Genomic DNA, 23,598 nt, shown 5'->3' on the forward strand with positions numbered 1-23,598 from the left:
GTAGGGGATTCCAAAAGTACAGAGCAGAGGCTTGAGCCGAGAGGGGAAAGTTTTAAAACAGATCTGAGGGGTAATGTTTTCCACACAGAGCATGTTGCAAACACGGAACGAGGTACCAGAGGAATTGGTGGAGATAAGTACAATTACAACAGTGAAAAGTCATTGGGGCAGGTACAGAGACAGGAAAGGTTTCAAAGGATACAGGCCAAACACAGGCAAATGTGACTTGTTTAGTTCAGGAAACCCGGTCAGCACGGACAAGTTGGTCCAAATGGCCTCTTTCCATGCTGCACAATTCTATGACTCCAGTTACTGGAGGATGAGACGACCCAGACAAGCAATGTTGCAGAGACTGAAGCATGTTACAGAGATAGGGACGGTGGTCAGGATTGGAGTATGTTTCAGATTTATGGAGGGATTGTAGAGAGGACAGGTGGTGACAGAAGTAGGAGTTAGAAAGATTGAAGACACTGGTCCACAAGACATGACACAGATACAGTCACAGAGGGGAAACACAGAACAGGGAGATCAGAGGCTGCATGACCGCCCTGTCGTGGGAGATTTGCTTTCACTTCTCTTGTGCGGATCCTCACAAAGGCAGCACAGGCCTGGATTGATAACTGTGAACTTCCTCTGCTGTCTTCAGAAGCTACAGTATCACAAAGCTGAAAGTAGGTCTCCCATGACGACTAGTGATTGAGTCTGACTCAGTAATTAAGGGAGAAAATATGCCATCTTCACTTGGTCAGGCTGACACATGACTTCAGAACCACAGGAACGTGGTTGACTCACAACTACCCACTAAAATGGCACAACAAGCCATTCAGTTCAAGGGAAGCTAGGGGTGGGCAATAAATGCTGGCCAGCCAGAGACACCCACATCTCATGGGTGAATAAATAATAACTGGAATTGTGCTGGGACCAGTGTCCTGGCCAATCATGTCATAATGTTTATGGACAGAGCTTTAAACTGACAGAGAGGATGCTGGGACAGGGTTCAGGGGAAAGGAGAAAGGAGATTTCCAAATCCAAACAGAAAATGTGATCAGAACAGCATGATGATGATGTGGCTGAAGACAAGCAGAAAGGGACAGGAAGCACAGAGTTTCACAAAAACTATACATCAGTTTGTGACAGGAAATTGTAGTATAAAGTACATGACAATGTTACTTTTTGGAATGGACAAAGTATGTGCAATAAAATAGTGGCATTCAAAGAGGAGCTCGGAGAATATTTTTGTCAGTATTTCTTTGAATAACATGTTGTGCAACTGGCTAGGGATGTAACTATCCCAGATTGACTGTTGTGCGATGAAGCTAAGTGAATGAGTAATGTTTTAATGTGACCATACAAAGAACAAGCAATAATTAGGAACAAAAACAAAGCCAATTGTATGACATTGAGAGGAGAACTGACCAGTGTAAACAGGCAAAACTGACTGAAATGTATGGCTGTAAATGTACAGTGGAGAACATTTGAAGGAACACTAAAATATCCAACAAGAAAAGGATATTCCATTGAAAGTGACAAAAGCTCAGCAAGAAAATCCTACTTATGTCTCACTCACGGTGTAAAAGAATATGTTCAATTGAAAGAGCCTCAGAAGACCACACAAAAAAAAAATCAGAACAAGATCAGAAGAAAGAGACTGCTCAGCAAAAGAGGGTTACCAAAGTACGGACGTAGGTATTAAAGGGTTTGCAAGGGATTTCCTCGCAGAGGAATGCAGTAGGAACAGGAAACATTGTTGGGATTTATTGGGATGATAGGAACAGGAAAAGTTGAAGGTGCTGGAGGTGATGAGAGTGTTATGGAAAGTGGCAAGGGCCTGAACGATGTTACAAATCCAGGAGGAATTGCTGAGCTGGAGGTGTCTGTAGAGGTAGGGAGGCAAATATGTACTTTTATTTATTCACTCATGGCATGAGGATGTCACCAGCTGGTCATTGCCCATCACTAACTGCCAGAGCACAGCTCAGAGCCAGCCATATTGCTGTGGGTCTGAAATCACATTTTGGCTACTAAAGCTAAGAATGTTAGGATGTCCTTCATTAAAGGGCACAAGTGAACCAGTCAACTTCTTTCTGATAATTAAGAATGCTTTTATGGTGGCATGAATGTCCTGTACAGCCACGGCAGGAGATCCCGATCTCATTCCCAATGCTCTCACCAATGAAAGCAAGCATGCCAAATGTCACCTTCATCACCCCGTCTACCTGTGATGCCACTTTCAGGGAACTATGTATCTGCACCCCTAAGTCTCTCTGTTTGACAACACCATCCAGGGCCTGAACATTAGCTGTTTGTGTTCTGCCCTGGTTTGTCTTTCCAGGATTCAATAATTACATTTATCCGCCTTAAACTCCATCTGCTGTTCCTCATCCCATCAAGATCTCGTTGAATTCTGAGATAACCTTCTTCACTGTCCATGATACTGCCAATTTTCCTGTCACCCACAAACCTACTAACCATGACTCCTATATTCTCATTCAAATCATCAATATAAATGACACACAACATAACCGAACACGGCGGCACACACACATAGGCTTCCAGGAAGAACAACAAACCTCTGCCAGCACCCACTGGCAAGCCCATCTTGTACACAACTGGCAAGCATTCATAGGACCCCATGTGCTCTAACCTTGCTGAGAGCCACGTACCACTCTGCCTTCTGGCTACCCCCTCAAAACAAAATCAACTTTCTGAGCCACAATTTTCCACACACAAAGCCCTGCTGACTAGCCCTAATCAATACTTGCCTTTCCAAATGCATGAAGATCCAGTCTCTCAGGATCCCCTCCAAAAACATACCCAACACTGATGTCAGTGTCACTGGGTTGAAGTTTTCAGTCTTTGCCTTGCAGCCCTTAAGTGATGCAACAACATTAGCCACCCTCCAGTCTTCGCACATCTCACTGTGCCTGTCGATGATACAAATATCTCTGCTCGAGCACCTCACAATTTCTTACCTCACCTTCCACAATGTCCTGGGATAATTCTGATCAAGGCCTGAGGATTTATCTGCCTTTGTGCATTTTAAGACTCCTGGCACCTCATGTTCTCAATTGTGGACCCTTTTCTAGCTATCACTATTTTATGTTTTCCTCCACAATAAATACTGAAGTGAAATACTTGTTTAGGTTGGCATCCATCTCTAGTTGTCCCACATATAATGGCTTTGTTGATCTTTAAGAGGCCCTCGTCACTCTCCAGCCCCTGTTCAAACTTGTCAAAAGGATTCTGAAAATTCAAATTACCCATATCCCCCTACTGCCAATCCCTTCCCTCACCTCATTTATTCTGCAATTTATACCCACACCAAAAAAATGAAATCCAACAGACTCATCAAAATAAAATCCCCTTTCATAAAATCATGCGTCTTCTGTTGTTGCGAAGGGTACAATTGTTGTTAATTGTCATATCTTTTATAATACACTCAGTAAATTTCTAACTGACTGTCAAGCTCACACTGTTTGGTTTCAGACTGACTGCACAAAGGGTTTTGGGAATCCTGGAGTATCAATCTGAAAAAGGGAGTTTACAGGTTCAGCAGGTAATAGAGGAGGCAAATCAAATTCTGATAAATTATTAAAAAGGGAATGAAGTTTAATCATAGGGAGTCCTTGTTAAAATAAATAAGTTGAGTCAGACTACACCAAGAATATTATGAACAGCATGACAGCCCTTTGGAAAGATATTCTTGAATCAGTGACAGGCCACAGAAGGTTCGCTGGGCTGATCTTGGGAATGGAGGGATTTTCTAATGAGGAGAGGTTAAGTAGTCTGAGCTTGTCTCATTGTCGTTTAGAAGAATGAAGAAGAAATATCTAAGATTCATAGTGCTGTTTTCAACGGGGTTTAAAAAATAAAATGGTACAGCTCAGCAAGAGGCCCTTCAGCCTACCAATCCTGTGCCTACCACAATGTTAATCTAAACTAATACTATCTGCATGCACATAGTCCATATCCCTCGATCCTCTGCCCTTTCATTCCATTTGTCTCAATCCTACACAAAAACTTGGTTACTGTGTGTCACACATCTCACTGAGCATTTCCTCCATCCTGGGCACCCAAGTATTTGACATTTTTACACTGGAGAAAGAGGTTCTGACTATCCACATTATCTGTGCGGGAAATTCTTTTCTTTTCTCTTTCCTCTGCTTTTAATCAGAATTCAGACTGTTTGAGTTCCTTTTCGTGTTCAAGCTGCTTCATCTGCGACTGAATCCTAGCCATTTCCAAAGAGTGTTGTCAGTCCCACTCCTGTCCTCACAAACAAGGGTAACCCCAACTCCAGCTTGTCTGCCAATTCCAACAGCTTTGCCTTGGTCACTTTTTGAAAAGACCCCAAAGTCACTGCTTCCACCCCCAGAAAACTGGATGATGACTGAAAGAGCCATTCCTGCACAAGGCTCTCCCTGTTTAAGCCAAGAGAATGCAATGCCCGAAACAAAAGGCACGAACAACAACCACTCACCACCTTTGAGTCAAATAAACCTAATCGCAAAGTGGAATTGTAGAATTATTCAGCAAGAGGCCCCAATCTGTTATCAAATTCTGACAATTATTAAAAAGGGAATGAAGTTTAATCATAGGGAGTCAATGGTCTCCCTATGGAGGAATTTGAATTCAATAAATACCTGGAATTAGGAGCTTAACGATGACCATGAATCCAGTGTTGATTGTTGAAAGAAACCAGCAGGTTCACTTACGTCCTTTAGGGAAGGAAACTGCCATTTTTACTTTTTCTGGCCTATATGTGATTCCAGAGCCACAACAATGTGGTTGACTCTTAGCTGCCCTCTGGGCAATTAGGGATGAGCAATAAATGCTGCCTAGCCAGCAACATCCTCGTCCCATGAGGGAATTAAAAAAAAATCTCTGGCAAAGACATTTTTCCTCACTCGGTCCTAAATGGCCTATCCTGTATCCTTAGACTGTAAGCCTTGCTTCCACATTCTTTGGTCATCGGGAATATTGTTCTTCCCTGTTACTAATGTCTAGACCTGTTGGAATTTTATACATTTCCATGAGATCCACCCTCATTTTCCAAAACTACAGTGAATACTCTCCTAATCAATCCAACGTCACTTCATATGTCAGTCCAAACTGGCTTCAGTCTGGAAAGCATCGCCTCTATGGTCAGAACATCTTTCTTCAGATAAAGGAGACCAAAACTGCATATAATACCCCAGATACAGTCTCACAATGGCCCTGTACAAATACAGCAAGATCTCCCTGAATCCTCTCCCTGTGAAGGCCAACATACCATTTGCCTTCTTCAACCCCTGCTGCACCTGCACCCACTGTGTAAATACTAACACACTCACTGGGGAATCTCTCTCAATACTGACTCATTACCCCACAAATCCCTTATAATTCCGAACACGCTCCCAAAAGGCACAAAACCCTGACACTGTCCTTGGGCACACCTGAAAATTACGGTCAGTCACTGGAGACTCACTGCAGTCTCTCTGTGAAAATCCATTACATGGACACACTACCGCCAGACACATGTAAACGTGGGCACCAAATTATGAAAATGAGACACCGTCAACAGCATTCTGTTAAATACATTCTGAGAGTGTCCTGGCAAATACTAATAATTTCCTTGGGAGATGCCTCTAACAATGGACACTCCTTGGTGATTCCTTGTAAACTCTACCACAGTACATTGGAACACTTTTTTTAAAAATACTGACACATGCACAAAGATCCCCTGTAAATACTGACAGTCCCACTGAACTCCAGTAAATATCATCAGACTCACCCTGGACCGGCTGTAAATGCTGACAGACTTCCCCAGAGACCCACGTAGATAGTGCTCTATTCCCTCTGGAACACCCAGTAATTATTGACACATTCTCCTTGAATTCTCTACAGATACTGTTCGACTGCCCAGAGACCCCTCAAAATTCTAACACATCATGCATTAATTCCCTACCAACATCACTCACTCCCCAGACCCTCTCGTAAATACTGGAACACTCCCAGTCAGGTTCCCAGGAATTGTTAACGCACTCCCAATGGATTTGTTGTAAACATTGATGCAGTCCCCAGGGATTGTGTAAAAGTCTGTCACACTTCTCAGGAGTGCCCTTTAAGTATTGATGTCCACCCCAGAAACACCCAGTAAATGTTGAAAATCCTCCCCTGGGACACGCTGTAAGTACAGATGCATCCCCTCTGGAGACCCAGTAAATATTAACACACTCATCTTGGACTCCCTGTGGATACTGCTTTTAGAGATACACAGCCACATAGCTCAGAATCAGATCATTCAGTCCAACCAGTCCGTGCCGACCATAAATCCAAACTGAACTGGGGCCAAGCACAGGAAGATGGGACATGTCCCTCCAAATATTTCTCATTCATCTATTTACCCAACTGCCTTGTAAATGCTGTAATTGTACCCGCACCCAGTACTTCCTCTGGAAGTCCATCCCATACAGGAACCCTGTGTAAACAAAAATAAAATTCCATGTTTTTTTTATTAAAATCTTTCTCCTCTCACCTGATAAGTATGACCCAGTCTTGGAATCCCCACCCTCTTGAATTGAAATCTGACATTCACCTTATCGATACCGCTTATGATTTTAATACCTGTCGGGTTCCCCCTCAATCTCCTCTGCATGGGATCCATCAAAATGCTGTAACGATTCCCTGTAAATACTGACGCACTCCCCAGGGATACTGTATTAATGCTGGCATTCTCCCTGAACGCCCCTTGTAAATAGTAATACACTACCAGGGACCCCCAAGTAAATAATGACAAAGTCCCCATGGACTCACTGTAAATATTGAATTAATATCCCAGACATAGTGCCAATACTGTCACACTCCCCAAGGACACCTTAAATACCACTCACTCACTGCAGTGAGGACAAACTTCCCAGCAAATCCCTGGGGTACTGAGATAGTTCCGAGTGATCATTCTGTAAACAGCACTCCACACATTCACTGGAAAAATTCGAAAGATACTGACTCATCAACCACAGGCTCACTGTGAATACTCACACACTCACTGTGAAACCTGCACAACTACTGATTCATGCAGGACCCCAGTAACAATCGCCAAGAGTAAAACATTTCGACCAACTCTGCATTTTTGGACAGAATTCTGGACTTCCAAGCTTTTCAAAGAGACAGTTGAACTGAGTCTGTGAGAAATACACAGCACAATCATCATGCCTGGGAATGGAGATTGAGTGTGGGATTATTAAGATAACAAGGCGTGGAGCTGGATGAACACAGCAGGCCAAGCAGCATCAGAGAAGCAGGAAAGCTGACGTTTCGGGCCGAGACCCTTCTTCAGAAAATTATCATTCAGCCTGGAATCCCATTTTGCACCTCCTCTCTGAACAGAGGATTGACCAAAACCAACAGACCCTGATCCAAGAGATAGCAGGAACTGATCCAAGACAGCTTTTACACCTCGGGCTATGAAGCACAGAGAGTATGGAGCCTACAGAGATACTTGACATTCAAATCCATTCACACACGCTCTAACCATCAGAAAGCGAATTAACCTCAGAAGAGAACATCAAGAGCAGAATGAAAACTACAGATCTCGTGTGAAGATAATTGGACTCAGAGTCAGTGTAACTGCCAGCCCTAATCTCACGGGAGGAGGAATCTGAACAAAGCTTCCGAACACGGGTCTTTCTGAACCGAAAACAAGAACCTGATCCAGACCATCCAAACCAGACACCAACAAACACTATCAATCACTGACTTCACCGAAGCCACGAGTCCTCAGTCACAACCTGAGTTGAAAACCCGCTCACAAACCGAAAGATGAGGAGAAACTGCTACTCACCAACCCATGCCTTAGCACATCAGCTAACACAACCCAAACTTAAAAACCCACACAGTCCAAAGTCTTCATCCAGGCTCCAGGTATGGTGATCCAGAATACCACTGAGACTTCAAAACCACATTCTGCGATGGGAGCATAAACCCCGACACCCCAAATTCCGACCTCGGTAGCAGTGCACTGGGACCCTATTAGGAGGAATTCAGGCAGTCAGTGTCACTGTTTGTTTTTTGTGTGTTAGTAAATAATGTCTAATAGTGGTAATCTCTATTCATAGAGTATGGTATTAACTTCATAGAATTTCTTAAACTATAGTTACCTATAATTAATGCACCTAAATAAATCGAGATTCCTTTGCCCTTAAATACCTGTCTAAAGTCTCCTCATCAACATCCCCATAAGTAAGTCCTGTGTTCAGAATCACAGAGCTGGGAGCCACTTAAACATCAGCCAAGTAACTGCAAACCAGAATCCTCTAATACCCCAAAGGCACTCTTCAAATACTCACACACTCACTGGGGACCCTCAATAAACACTAACACCTTCCCCCAGGCGCCCCCTGCAAAAGATTTTCAGAGACTGGGTCAGATTTACATTATTTAGCACCTGGAGCCTGACATGCAGTTTAACAACATTGTTTGTTCTGAAGAAGAGTCACATCACACCTGAAACTTGAACTCTGTTTTTCTTTTTCCTTTTTTTTGCCAGATCGGCTAGGTTTCTGCAGCATTTTATGTTTTGTTTCAATTTTCCAGCAACCACTGTTCATTTTAGTGACATCATTGTTGACTTCGTCACACTCATCCAGTTTTTGCAACATTTTTTGATCCCCTGAGCATCGCAAACATTGCAAACCTTTTTCTGGAATATAGTCAGAAATTCAGTTCTTGAGGTGGAAACGATCACAGATTTACCAGGTATTTGAGTGAAGACATTTTTGCTTATCTCAGTCAATCAGGCTGCTCTACCGCTACGTTCCTATCAGCAAAGATAGCTGCCAATATTTATCCTGTCAATGTCTTTGCTAACAACATACAGTTCAAAGAGAATACCTCCTTATACACATGCAATATAGGATATCTAAATCTAGCCAATTTAGTCGCACATCATTATAATCCCCAGTTCCCAGAATAAATCTGCTGCCCCTGTGTTAAAATCACTCGTGTGCTAATGTGTGCTTCCTTAAGTGAGGAAAACAAATCTGCACACATTTCTGTATCTCTGGCTTCAGAAGGTGCCACAAAGTGCATTGATAGAAATCGCACTGCAATAAACACATCCTTTTTCCAGGTGCTCAAGTAACTTCACGCGTAATTTGCAGGCAAAAGAAATCTGTGTTCCAGGGAGCATAATCCCACTAATGACAGGCTGTTGCACACAGCAACACGACCCTCTCACAAATATAAGCCATCGTCTTATGTTTTAAAATTAAAATATTAAGCAGAGAAAATGTCATCTAAAAAAAACTCACTCCTTGTCCCTTTATTAAAAGAATTTGCTGATAAGATAATGCTAAAAAATGTACAATGCAATGAGACGGGGGTAAATTAGTGGGCCGAACTGTTGAAACTGGCTCACGACTCTGAGACTCGACACAGTGAAGCAATAGATATACCGAATCATTGACAAAAATAGCTCAGAAAAAAAGGGTTGAATTCTCATAAAACTGACAAGCAAGATGTACCATCAGATTGACAGATAGAGATTGGAATTGTTCAGAAAATAACTTACCAGGTACACTGATTGATGGTGCATGCTAGAAACCATTCAGAGTGAAATAACTTCAGTATCTACCAATTATTCACTAAGAATTGAATCTCTGCTTCACCTAAGAACAGGTGTATAGTTTACTGGCCACGTGATTTGCAGACAAAGGAAACCTGATCCCAGGACTCTCAGGGACATTACACTGTTTGTGACAGTCCATCACACACAACAAGAGCCTCTTACATGGAGAACAGAACAGATTGTAGTTAAACAGACATGCATCCCAACATGAAAATCTGCCACTAATTCTGATGTCATCTGCAAACCTACCTCCTAGGTTCACATCCAAATCATATATGTAAATCACAAAAAACAGTGCCCTTTTGTCACCTACTGTCCGTCTAAGGTTTATCTTTGATCCGCATGCTGCTTGTTTGAACATGAACGTGTTGCTACTAATATTTAGACTTTTCAACTGTCAGATATAACCATGGAATCTTTCTCAATTCATTGATCATTTGGCTTCTATGTATATCTCAAGCTACTTTGAGCTATGTATGTATAATTAGTTCCTGGAGGAAAATATCTCTTGTGTATTCTGTTGAATAAACACATTTACAACCTGTAAGTTCCTTGTTCCAATTATCTGAGCAAAATGTAAATATTTTTAGCCAATTACAGTAATTATCTTTTAAGTGGCCGATTCATAATCACAATTAATTTTTAATTATTCCTAGTACAGAAGACCTTGTAAACCAAATTGTTTTTCTCAGAGCCAATATTATATACCTAACAGTTTACAATGCAGTCATCCAACTGTATGTCCAATTATTGGATTGGTGCATTATAACAGTAAAGCTAAAATTAAAGTCTATTTTTTACTGCCATCATTTCGATACTGTATTCTTGAATTAGAACGAACAGCGTAATATTTGACAAGCATGAAACAAGATTGAATTTTCAATACAAGAATCAATGCAAACAATCATATTGCTCATCTCATGAATTGCAGTTAGTACCTAAAGGTTCTATTGCTGTTATCACATTAATATCACATCAATAATCAGTCTACTTTTCAGCTCTGCAGAGAAAATCCAAGTTATTATTAGGTGAAGTTTAAAAAGTCACACTTTGTTCTTCTGTATTCTAATAATCACCGAATGTGTTTCATTATTATCAAATCCATGAATCAGAGAAATATATTTCACTGTACAGTTTAATAGGCTCCATGAATATCAACTCATTGTCTCAAGACCCCTCTTTAATATTTCTCCTTCAACAACAGTAAATCAGTCAGTTATCAGCTGTGTGGATCCTAATCACGTAAGTATGTTTAATATTTACTACACTTTAGAGAGACAGTAAACCCCAGAATCGCTCTTGGCAGTAAAAAAAGAAATAAGAGTGAGAAGGGAGCTGTGCTGAATTCAGTGGGCAACTGATAGACCGAGCCCGCACCTGGGAGGGGTTAAGCCACACAACAGAACATCATGGTGCAAAAGTGGAGCTTGAGGGGAGGCATATACCCAACGTGACCAAAATGGATTCTGAATGGATCATATCTAGGGAAGGTGATAATAAAATGAGGCCCGGAGGTGTGGTTGTTACAAATTGTACTGGATTGCAGAAAGAGACTGATCACAAAGATAATCAGGAAGGGTTACGACCTGGATGGTCCAAAACCAGAGCAGAAACCCTGGTTGAATGGACAAAAAATGCAAATATGAGAATGCAGCTGTAACTCTGACAGCCTCCATCAGAAATATGGCCAAAGAGAATGGGAATAAGCAAAGGTGGTGACTCTCACATGAGGGCATGATGATAGTTACAGTAGGGGAGACACCTGGTGAACTCATCTACTGAGAAGGCAGTGAGGATTATGATACTGACTCAAACAGGTCGGATGACAAAACACCCACTTATGGGCAGAGGGACAACTATGGGTGGGATGACCTGGAAGTATGAGAAGGCAGTGCCTATGGCACCGTTATGGATCAAAGTTAAAGCTTGGACAGACAACAGGGGACAAAAGGGCGTTGTTTTATTTTTAATCATTGATATAAATGATTTGCACGTGAATACCAGAGATAGGTTTGTGGATGACATCAAAAGTAGTGGTGTAGAGGACAGTGAAGAAGGTTATCTCGAGAGTACAATAGGACCTTCATCACATGGGCCAACGAGCTGAGGAGTGGCAGATGGAGATTAATTTAAATTAATGAGAGTTGTTGCATTTTAGGAAGGCAAATCAGTGCAGAAGTTATGGACTTAACGGTAAGGCCGTGGGAGTGTTACCGCACAAAGAGATCTTGGAGTGCAAGCTCATCATTTCTTGAAAGTGGAGTTGCGGGAAGACAAGGTAGTGAAGGCGGCATTTGGTGCGTTTGCCTTTATTGGTCAGTGTCTTGAATCTAGGAGTTAGTGTGTCATGTTGCAGACATACTGGACAATGGTAAGGCCACTTTTAGAATACTGCATTCAATTCTGTTCTCCATGTTACAGGAAGGATGTTGTGAAACTTGAAAGGGTTCAGAAGATATTTACAAGGATGTTGCCGTGATTGGTGGGCTAGATCTGAAGGGAGAAGCTGAATAGGTTGGGGATATTTTCCCTGGAATGTTGTAGGCTAGCGAGGAGTGGGAGGGGCTGCTTACAGAGGCTTAGTCAGTCATGACAGGCATGGATTGGGTGAATAGTCAAGATCTTTTTTCCAGGGTTGGGAGTCCAAAACTGGAGGGAACAGGTTAAAGGTGAGAGGGAGAGGGAAAGATTTAAAAGGGACAACATTTTCACGCAGATGAAAGTGCATGTATGTAATGAGCTGCGAGAGGAAGGGGTAAATGCTGGTACAATTACAACATTTAAAAGTCATTCAGATGGGTTTATGAATAGGAAAGTTTTAAAGTGATATGGGCCAAATGTTGGCAAATGTGACTGGATGAATTTAGGATCTTTGCTTGGCATGAACGACTTGAACTGAAGGCTTTCTTTCCATGCTACACATCTCTGTGACTCTGTGACAATTGACAGAAACTAAACCAACATACCTGTACAGATTTGACCCTCACCACCCAACCACTGAAATTAAACGAGGTGGAGGAGGAACCGAGGAAGCAAGATGAAGTGAACCTTTTCGGATGCAGATTGGGAATGTGACGTGTGAAAATGAGATCAGGACAATTCTGCGGGTTGATCTTTGAAAACAACGGGGAGCATCTAACGCTGTAGAAACCCGATCTATGACGGGGGACCCTCTGGCCAGGACAGGGGCAGGAGGAAAAAGACAGGGTGCATCTCCAGAGTAGCTACACTGCAGGGAGACTGGGGCAGTCAGGCAATCTGGGGAGTAACACCTGGGACCCACTCACAAACAGGGAATATGGGTTATTATCTATCGACCCTGTAAAAGATCAAGGGCCCTCTCAGTCCACCACACAAACAGTACCCCATCAAAGCTGGGGCTGAGACAGTAATTATGATCATGAACAACTGGCAAAAGTAGGTAACAGTCAGACCGACAGCATCCCAGACTAATTCACTGAAGCCTGATGACTCAAACTGCCTCCCTGTTGATTATACCTCCAAGAACACATCTGTCACTGAAGAGTATCCTACAGTAGCAAAATCCACACTGTACTTAAATCGCAACAGGATACGGTCTCAGTCCAGGTCCGTACCTGTGGACCTGGAATCCCAGAATAAGCTGTTGTTTACTCTCTGAGGAAAACAGTATACATGATCCCAGTTGTTTCAGCAGTTCCACAATAGTCCAGCCAAATTCCACCGATGTATGGCTCATGGAATTAGCAAAATTGATCTTACCCGGACTTCAACACCTCAGTCGGTCAGAAAGAATATATCCCGATCTTCAGAGTATTGAGTCTCATCAGCCAGGCAGGGCTTAAAATTAAACCACGGAAAGTGCAGTTGGGACGACAGGGAGGGAGGTACCTGAGATATCAGTCAGGTCGGGACACAGGATAGTCCTAGAGGAACTAAAGAATGCGATTTTAAACTACCCAGTCACACACCAGAAAGGAGTAAGACAAACTTGAGGATAGTTTAATTATTGTAGGAATTATGTGAAAATTTTTCAGAACTGGCAGAACTACTAAAAGCTCTGAGATCAGCCAGGAGCCAGAGAGTCACCAGAGACACAGACAGTCCTTATGTCTTTGGTATAGTTCATGACCACACACTGGCCTGGGCTCAGCGAGGATACGCCAACTGGTCTGGGTGCCACATACAACACAAAGAACAGATTAAATAGTTGATGTATGCAGCTAATTTTGTGACTGAAGCAGCAGTAATGAAGATTAGAGCTCACAGGAAAGGAGAAACCCACAATAACAGGACAATGAGCATGCGGGTCAGGCAGCTAAAATACTTACTGAAACAGTACAGATATTTGAGGAAGTGGCAGTACTTACTGGAGGAAGGGAAGAAAGTTTGAAGACATTTCAAGAAACAGCCCCACAACATGAGAAACCTGAATGGGAAAAGGGTGGGGTAATGAGAGGGCAAGATGGAGTTAGGAAGATGTAGGATCAGATCGTGCCACCGCATACCATCAGCTGGCGCATACTGGGTGGGATAAAATGCAATATCAGATGACTCATTGCTCGTGGTGACCTGGAGTAGGGTGCGATATAATAAAATATTATTAAAGACTCTGCACACAGAGTCAGGGAAAACAATCAAGATTAAATGCAGTCAGTAGCCATAACCCAGAGGGCTCTTGGGAACAATTGCAGATGGATTCAACGGGCCCCTCCCCCAGAAAAAAATGCTGAAAGGTCTAAACATATAGAAACAGAAAAGTAGGTGCAGGAGTAAGCTGTCTGGCCCTTTGAGCCTGCACAACCATTCAATATGATCATGACTGATTGTGCAAGCTCAGTATCCCATTCCTGCCCTCTCTCCATTCTCCTTCCTCCCTTTAGCCACAAGGTAAATGACCAGCTCCCTCTCGAATATATCTAATTAATTGGCCCCAACAGCTTTCTGTGGGAGAGAATTCAATGGGTTCACACTCTGTGTGAAGAGATTCTTCCTCATCTCAGTCCTGAATGTTTTATTCTTAGACTGTGGCTCCTCGTTCTAGATTTCCTCATCATCCGGAACATTCTTCCTGCATCTAGCCCATCCAGGCTCATCAGAATTTTATGTTTCTCTGCCATCCCCACTCATTCTACTAAATTCCACTGAGCACTTACCCAGTCGATCGGGTCTCTAACCCAGTTGATCCAGTCTTTCCATAGATCATAGATTACAGAATTCCGACATTCGGGATGGGTCATTCAGCCCATCAGGTCAACACTGACCTTTTGACAAGGGACCCAGTCCACCCTATGCCTGTAACCACACAATTACCATGGTTAACTGATTGAGCCTGCACATCCCTGCACACTATCAGTCATTTAGCATGGCCGCTTCACCTGAGATTTACTGGGTGGGTGGAAGCAATCCCCTGCAGATTCTGAAAAAGGGGCACATTTTGCAGTGAAAGTAACTAAACAGGTATGTGTGCTGCTAGGTACTGAACAGAGATTCCATCTCCCGTACTAGCCCCAAAGTTCAAGTAGAAGAAATTAACCAAACACTGAAAACTGGTCTAAGACACTGACAGAGACAAGGCAAGGATGGTTTAGAGTATACCCCACCATTCTAATGAAACTGACGTTATCCCCAGCAAAGCCAACGAGGCTGCCCCCTTTTGAATTTGTGATTAGGCAGGCTGTGCGGCTGCAGGAGGACGTGGTAGGAGAACGGCCGGAATTGTGCAATGGAAATGACAGGGTGAAATAATTTGCGAAAGGACTGGCAAAGCAGCTGCATGAGCTGAGAGGGGAAGGGAATCAGAGATTGGGAAAGGGAGCATAGAAGCATCCAAGCTGGCATTCCTAATCTAGGAGCTCAGGTCCTGGTGAAAATATTATCCGATTGTGTGGCACTGCGACCACGATGGGTCAGACTCTACTAGGTGATTATTACAGGTGAGATATGCACTCTTGTAGATATTAAACAGGGGGCAAAGTGGAAGCAATGGTCCCAGTTGAAGTTATAAAACGTCCAAACATGATGGTTAACCCTTATGGCAAGTTGTGTTGGAATCCTGTTCTTTACAGGCTGGTTGAAAACTGTCATCGCCCATTTTGGAAATTATTCATGCATTTTAAAAGCAACTGAACCAGAGGAAGCGAAGTTTGATTGCATATATGACATTGTAATGGGCATGTTAAATTGTGAATCATGTGCAGGGAGTGATAGTGATGGAAATGTGTTTTATGGCAGTATGGAAAGGGAAGGAGTGAAGCTGGCTTTGGCAGGCACGCAGCGAACTGAAATAAGAATGAAAGTGAACCAATTAATATGGACCCCAGTAAGTATTACATATAATCAAGCCTGAATTATGGGATGAGGACAAAGACAAAGTGAGGTTTGTGTGTGGACAAAGTGAAATGGCAATATGCTTTATGTGTCCAGAGTATTTATGTTACCTGCAGACTGCATGCTCATATATCGCTATGGATTTAGTGTAGGTATGAGCCTGAAAGGGGAAGAATAGAAATTGTTAGTAATTGGTTTAAACAGGCTGCATGGTGGCCCACTTTACATAGGGTCTAGGGATTCTCACCATGTGTTACCAATGTCACCGTTACGAGTCAATATATGACCATGACCCCGGGCCCAGAGACTGTAACTTTCACCTCTGAATCTAAACATTGTGAAGGCCAGCAGGATCACTGGTCTGGGTCAGTCGCGGAACATACAGGAAAAAGTGTGACTGTTGTCCCAGGATATAAGCTTGTGCATGTAGGTTTTGACCTGACAGGAAGTACAAGTACTCGAGTGGTGTTCCACTGCCACGGAACAATTGTCTTCCAAGCACTCACAATTCCAGCTGGGTAGGAGAGGGTTTAACTCTGAGAAAGGTCTGCAGACTTAAAAAGAAAGGATCGTTGGAAATAGCAAGAGCGGGTGACAGTGACAGTAAACACATTAGATAGAGAGTTACAATCGATGAGCAGCTTCAGAGTCTGCAGAAGATATATAGAATTGGAAACAGAGGTTATCCAGATCAGGCTAAAACAGGTCTGCTTGACAGAAAGGCTTTCCACATTATATTAGATGCCATTGAAATTTTGAAGCCTCTGCAAAATATGACCAATTCACTCATTGAACGACTGGCTAACACATCTTAGGAAGAGCATATCATGCAGACATGCACAACCTACAGCAGCTGGCTGTTGACAATGATCAGTACTAATCTGATGAAATTGGACAAGCACCAAATCCCCAAATGGGCGACTGATAAGCAATTGTGAGAATGGGTAGAAGGGAACATATTACTGGGGCACCTTGGGAGTTCAACCCTTGCCAGCTGATTACTGGGTACTGAGAACATTGATGAGGAAGAATATTGTATAAGGGTAATGTTACACATCCCCAAACATGAGGACAATCATAATGTACCCCCTAAAGAAGGTCCACAATAGTAGGAGATAGCATGAAGGGACTTGGATATCACGAAAAGACACTCCCACTCATGTGGTTATCATAATAAAATGCAAAAAGGTAATTGTCTAAACGAGGCGTCACCAAGGAGGGGATCACTGGTCACGTCGGGATGAAATGACCAAAGATTTACAGCTTGTGGTTTTGTAAGTTATGACAACTGTACAGAATCTATTATTTGTTGGCGAACAACTGGTCCTTCTTGCAGTACACCCTGGTCAGATCGATGTATTATCTCGCCACAGCAGACAGCTATTAAAGGAAGGATCAAAGCCATGCCAAGTCAATGTTGCTATCAGCACCCAACAAAGAGCATTACCATCAGTGGACAGACTGAGCCTGAGCCGGTAAGACAGGCAGTGATTCATCTTACCAACCAACAACGTGAAGTGGATTGAGAACCATTACAGTCCATGGCGATGGAATTACCACCGATTCCGCATGTGACTGCAGATTGGGTAAAGATTGTGGAAGGAGCTGAAGAAGGTATTCAATGATCTGAATATACAAAGGAGATTTGAACTCCTGCAGCTCAAGCGGGCAGGGAATTAAAAACAACAAAACTAGATAAATCAGACAAAGGACGGGGGGACTGATTACCCAAATACACACCCTAGATCATATCCCATGTACTAGAAGGAATACAATTCAATGTTTTGATTGTGTTCATAACACTTGTGTGTAAGAACAATGATGCTTCCCTGTGCTGTGGCCCTTTGGTACATGGGAACTGAAGAATTCCCCCATTAGTTCTAACATCAGAGAGAGTGAATATATCCCATAAGTTACATAGGCCTGCTTAGCGTTTCAGTAAAGTGCTTACAGGGGCGAGTCGTTGGAGCGGCCAATGATTAAAGTTGACATAAAATGGCTGTTCGGGGATTTTAGCTGACATAAAATGGTCAAAAGGAATTTCCAGATGTGCATCACAGAATTTCACAGCCAGGCTTGTACTCTCCATACAGAGATAATGCACAAGATTCTCTATAATTTCTGTAAACAGGTAGTTCTAAACATGTAAGAATTTTAGTAAGGGGCATTTTTAAAAAGCCAAGCTAAGCCACAGTTGCAAGTTTGTTATTTAGTAAAATTTAAAAAGAAAAGTCTGATCCTACAGTATTCTGAACTTTTCAGTTAATTGTAAATTAGAAAGGCAAACAACAAACTAGTGTCAAAGAATTAGCTGAGCTTCTTGAGTAAATGTTTGTAGGCACTGAAATGAGGCCTATTTCATTACAGGAAAGATAAAGCATTAAATGGTGTCAACAGAAAATCGAAAAAGCAACATTGCCTGGAGTGGGGGCAAAAGACAGTTGTAAAAATGCAGTATATGGACTGCAGGGAGATAACTATCCAGTGGTCGATGGAAAAACGACAAAGACAGATTACAAAATAGAGTGCAGATGCGGTTATGTCACCTAGAAATTTGAAGAATATAAGCGAGTTTCTTTTAATGACTAGGTATTTTTTAAAGAGACTGAACTTCACTCTCATCTGTGCAATTTGAGTAGATGCTGTCTCACTAAGTAAAGAAAATTAGTGATGCAGAGTGTTTAGAGAAGAGACATTGAAGATTTATCCATGAATTAAATACTGTTCCATAACTCACTGGCTGCATCTGAGTGCTGGGGCTTCTAACAGGAACTGCAAGTCAGAGAGACTGTTTGATTTCACAGGCCAAGTGAGAGAGCACTGTTCTCAATCTGTCAGCTGTCACAGAACTGTAATAACCTTAAATCAGAGTTTATTTTAAAGAACTTTCAATAAGTAGCAGAAATTAATATCATTTTTAAATGTTATGAATTCAGGTTAACAGCAAAAGTAAAGCCCAACACAAAATTTGGAAGAGCCCTCAGTGATAAGGGAGTATTGAGGTTATTGGTAATTAATGTGGTGCAGCTGGTAAATGTTTGGGAAGGAGTATAAAACTGTCAGGATTGAAACGTGATTTAACAACAGGTATTCTAAAGGAAACAGGTAACCATCAACAGACTGTGGAAGCACCAAGTTCTGTAGAGCCATTAACCATGTGTTTACTGGATTGGATGTATCGATTAGGCAAATGCGGCTAACAATTGCACTAACATTGTATGTCATTACTGTAATGTGAAATGTATAACAATGCTGCACTTGGTTGGGGGGAGTTATAGCGCACCAGAACCTCTCCCACAATGCATTGCTGAGGAGCTCCACATAAAGTTTGCTCGTGCTGCTGAACACAGAACTCAAGGCTCCTGTTTGATATTTCACCCGTCAACAGTTGTGGAGTGTATTTTTTATGACTGGAGAGGGGCTCGTGCTGCCCCACAAGGATCAGAGCTGAGACCATACACATACACACACACACATATATATAGATAACTATGAGGTGATGCATTCTGGGAGGCCAATTGCAAGGGGAATGTAAACAATAAATGGAAGGACCCTGAGTAGCACTGATATACAGACGGATCTCCAGTTCCAAGTTTCTAGCTCTCTGATAGTGGCAGCGCATGTGCATAAAGTGGTAAAGGAGGACTATGGCATGCTTGCTTTCTTCTGTTAGAGGGCTGAATATAAAGTTGTAATTTGGCCACCTTTGCAGTGATGTGTGCAGTTTCGATCACAGCATTACAGAAAGGGTGTGGAGGCTTTGGAGAGGTTGCAGAAGAGGTTTACCAGGATTTTGCCTGGCTTGGACAAACTTGGATTGTTACCACTACACAGAGTCAGTGGCTGACGGGCGGCCTGAGGGGGAGAGAGTGGATAGTCTGAGCCTTTTTCTTCGGGTGAAAATGACAAATTCTAGGGGAAATATGAAGGTGAGAGGGGGAGACTTTAAAGGAGGTGTGTGAGGCACGTTTCTTATCCAGATGGTGTTAGGTGGCTATAATGTACTCTCTTGGGAGGTGATAGAAGCAGAAACGATCAATCACAACGTTTAAGAGGCATTTAGGCAGACATATGAACAGACAAGGAAGAGCGGGATATAGATCACGTACAGGCAGATTGTATTACTTCAGAGTGGCATCAATATTAGAAGTGACGTGGTGTGCCATAGGGTTTCTTCTGGTGCTGTACTGTTCTGTTTTCTACATGGCAGGAATACTGGAGCCGCAGTTAATATTTTGAGTAGAAATCATCTCTTCTTTAGAACATACAGTGAGTCTATGCATTTTGAGGGAAACAACGTGGAAGGGGAATATATGTTTGAATGGCACAGATGCAAAGAGCAGCGAGCGGGGACTTACTATGTAGAAATCTTTATCAGAGACAGAACATAATCAAAATGCATTGAGGAAATTGTGTGGGATCTTGGGCTTCATTAATGGAACCAGCAGTTTCATCAGAGCCCTACATGTGTTCGGTTCTACAACCCAGCACTGTTAGGATAGATGAGTGACTGTTAGGATCAGTAAGAATGTCTCCAGTGGCTATCCCTCTGCCAGATATTCAGCTTTTGGAACTGTTGAAGGACATGGGTCTCTCTGAGGAAAATGGAAGGGCCAGTCACTTTTTGTACACTTGGAATGATTCATATGTTATGCAGCATTTCAGAAGATTTAATAGAATTATTTTTGTAGGGGACCCTCCTGTCAGAGGCTTAAACAGGAGATTCTGTGGTAGTGAGTGTAAATTTAGGGTGGTTTGTTAATTGCCTTGTGCTCGGAATAAGGACGTCTCTAAAACGTTTCAAGTGTATTCTTAAAGGTGAGATTGTGGGGGCAGAAATTATTGTACGCATTGATAGCAATGACATTTTTAGGGAAAAGATTAAAGCAGTACATTGTGAATTTGACTGGTTAGGTAAAATGTTTAAAGAAAAAAACTTGACGAGTCGTACTTTCTTGTTTACTCCCAATGCCAACCGAGGTAGGGAGAAAAAGTTTAAAGGAGACAAATCGATGGTGAAGATCTAGTGTACTGTTCAGGGATTCAGGTTTTTGAATAATTGGAATGCCTTTTGGGATAGAAAAGACATGTTCCAAAAGAATGGGTCTAATGTAAAATGGAAAGGGATCAATATCTCAGCAAGAACCTTTGCTCATTCTGTTAAGGGAGACCTTACACTGACAGAGAGGGGGAGTGGGGGAATTATATGTGGCAGCGTAAACAGAAGGATTGATGAGGAAGGTTCTGAAAGTGAGGAGAGCACATTAATTCCAAAAGTAAGATGAGAGAGTCAGAGCATGTAGTAACTCTGAAGAACTTTTCTTTTCAATGCAAGGAGTCTTAACGGTAAAGCTGATGAACTCACTGCTTTGACAGAAACTTGTCTGTGAGATGGACAAAACCAGCACCTCAATGTTCCAGGTTTTAGGTGATGTAGGAACAATACAAAAGGTGTGTGTCTGTGTGTGTGTGTGCGCGTGCGGTGGGGGGGTTGGAGGGTGTCAGGGCTTTTTTTTAAATTAAGGAATACACAACTGCTTTAAGTAGGGAAAATATTTCAGAAAAATTGTCCACTCCCCCACTGAATGAATGAAGAAAGGGAAGATCACTTTGATGGGATTGTTCTCTCGGCTCCCCAATAGTAAGAGAGAAATTGAGAAACAAATATGTCGGACATTTCAGATATATATCTATATATGTCAATATGTAGATGCTCTTACAAGAGGATGAGTAAAACTGGATTTCTTTTGGACAAGAAGGCAGGGAAAGTTACTGAAATAAATGTGGCAGAACACTTCGGGTCTGGTGATCATAATTCTATTAGATTCAAAATGGTTCTGGAAAAGGATAAGCGTTCCATAAATGTTAGAGTTTTGAATTGGAATAAGGCAAACCTCAATGATTTGAGACAAGAACTGACAAAAATTGATTGGAGTAGACTGTTCACAGGTGAAAGGACGTTTGACAAGTGGAAGACTTTCAAGAGTGTGATGATGACAGTTCCTGTAAGAGCACTGGGTAAGGCTGGTAAGATTAAGGATCAACAGATGAAGAAGGTTTTTGAAGTTCTAGTCGAGAATAAAAGAGAATCTTATTTCTGACATAGACAATTTGATTCAATTGAATCTCTTAATCAATATAGTGTGTGGCATTGTTAAGAGATAAATCAAGAAGACAAAGAGGGAATATGAGATAATTTTGGCAGATAAGGTAAAAGGATTAATCCACAGAGAGTTTAAAAATACTAAGAGCAAGAGGGTAACCAGAGAGGGGGCAGGGCTTTTTAAAGATCAAAGATGTCATCTTTGTGTTGAACCCCAGGAGATGGGAGAGATACTAAATGTATATTTCTTGCCAGCTTTTACTGCAGAGAAAGAAATTGTGTATACAGAATGCAGAGAAATAAACTTTGATGTTTTCAAAAAACTTCATGTGAAAAAAAGGAAGTTTGGGAGTTCATGGAGAATACAAAGGTCGATAAATCTCTGGGACCGGATCTAATGTATCCCAGAATGTGTGGGAAGTAAGGGAGGAAATTACTGGAGTCTTTGCAAAAACATTTGCATCATCTGTAACAACAGGTGAAGTACCTGATGACTGGAGGGTAGTTACTGTTAAATCTTTCTTGAAGATAGATTGTATGGTGAAACTAGGGAACTATAGACCTGTGAGACTGACTTAAGTTGTGGGTAAATTGTGGAATGTGAATACAAAAGATAGGATTCATGGACATTCAGGGGCAAAAATTGATTAGGGGTAGTCAGCATGGTATTTTGTGAGGAAAATCATGATCTCAAACTTGATTGTATTTTTTGAGGAGGTTACCAAAACGATGGTTAATGGCAGAGCAGGAGATGACGTTCTGCATGGGAGACTAATTAGTAAAGATAGAATTCAGGGTGAGCTTGTCAATTGAATATGGAATTGGCTTAACGGCAGAAGCCAGAGAGCAATGGCGGAGGGTTGCTTTTCAGACTGGAGGCCAGTGACCAGCGATGTTCCACCAGGATCAGTTCTGAATCCTCTTTTGTCATTTTATATAAATGATTTGGATGAGAATATAGAAGGTATGGTTCGTAAGTTTATGGGTTACATCAAAATAGTGGCATATTAGACAGAGAAGAAGGTTATCTAAGATTACAAAGGGATCTTGATTAAAAGGGCTCAAAAAAATGGCAGATTATATTCAATCTGAATAAATGTGAGGTGTTGAATTTTGATGGAACAAACAAGGGCAGCACTTATACAATTAATGGTCTGGCCTTAGGTAGTGTTTGAGAACAGGGGACCTAGGAGTGCAGGTACTTTTTTTTTGAAGTTTGCATCACATATACCTACAGGGTGTTTAAAAAGGGATTTGGCATGCTTGCCTTAATTGCTGAGTCCTTTGATTATAAGAGTTGGGATATTATCTTGAGGTTGTCCAGGACATTGGTGAGGCCTTTTATGGAATATTGTGTCCAGATCTGGTTGCCCAGTTATAGGAAGGATATTATCAAACTGTACATTGTTCAGAAGAGACTTACCAGGATGTTGCCTGGTATGGAAGGTTTGAGTTATAAAGATAGGCTGGAACTTTCTTCAGTTGAGTGTAGGAGATTGAAAGGAGTTTATAAATTTATAAAATAATGAGAGCTATCAATAGAGTTAATGGTAATAGCCTTTTGATGGGGAATTTCAAA

At 41.9% G+C, this 23,598-nt stretch overlaps 1 protein-coding gene across 7 annotated transcripts in view; it reads right to left on the reverse strand.

Moving 5' to 3' along the window:
- LOC132210095 (probable G-protein coupled receptor 139) overlaps nucleotides 1-23,598 on the reverse strand; it is a 67,166-nt gene that overhangs the window by 42,623 nt on the left and 945 nt on the right. For 3 of the 7 annotated variants that reach the window (XR_009446294.1, XM_059649450.1, XM_059649449.1), the window contains exon 2: nucleotides 16,027-16,076. The exons of 2 other annotated variants lie outside the window; for them this stretch is intronic. Coding sequence is in view for 4 of the 5 variants with exons in the window: in XM_059649450.1 (XP_059505433.1) it covers nucleotides 16,027-16,045 (19 nt within the window). In the remaining variant the exon portion in view is untranslated. Of the gene's footprint in view, nucleotides 1-13,956; nucleotides 14,016-16,026; nucleotides 16,077-23,598 lie in introns of all 7 variants that reach the window. 2 more of the 7 variants (XM_059649445.1, XM_059649448.1) reach the window with 1 other exon arrangement.

Source organism: Stegostoma tigrinum, chromosome 10 (genome assembly GCF_030684315.1).
Source record: "Stegostoma tigrinum isolate sSteTig4 chromosome 10, sSteTig4.hap1, whole genome shotgun sequence".
Lineage (NCBI taxonomy): Eukaryota > Metazoa > Chordata > Chondrichthyes > Orectolobiformes > Stegostomatidae > Stegostoma > Stegostoma tigrinum.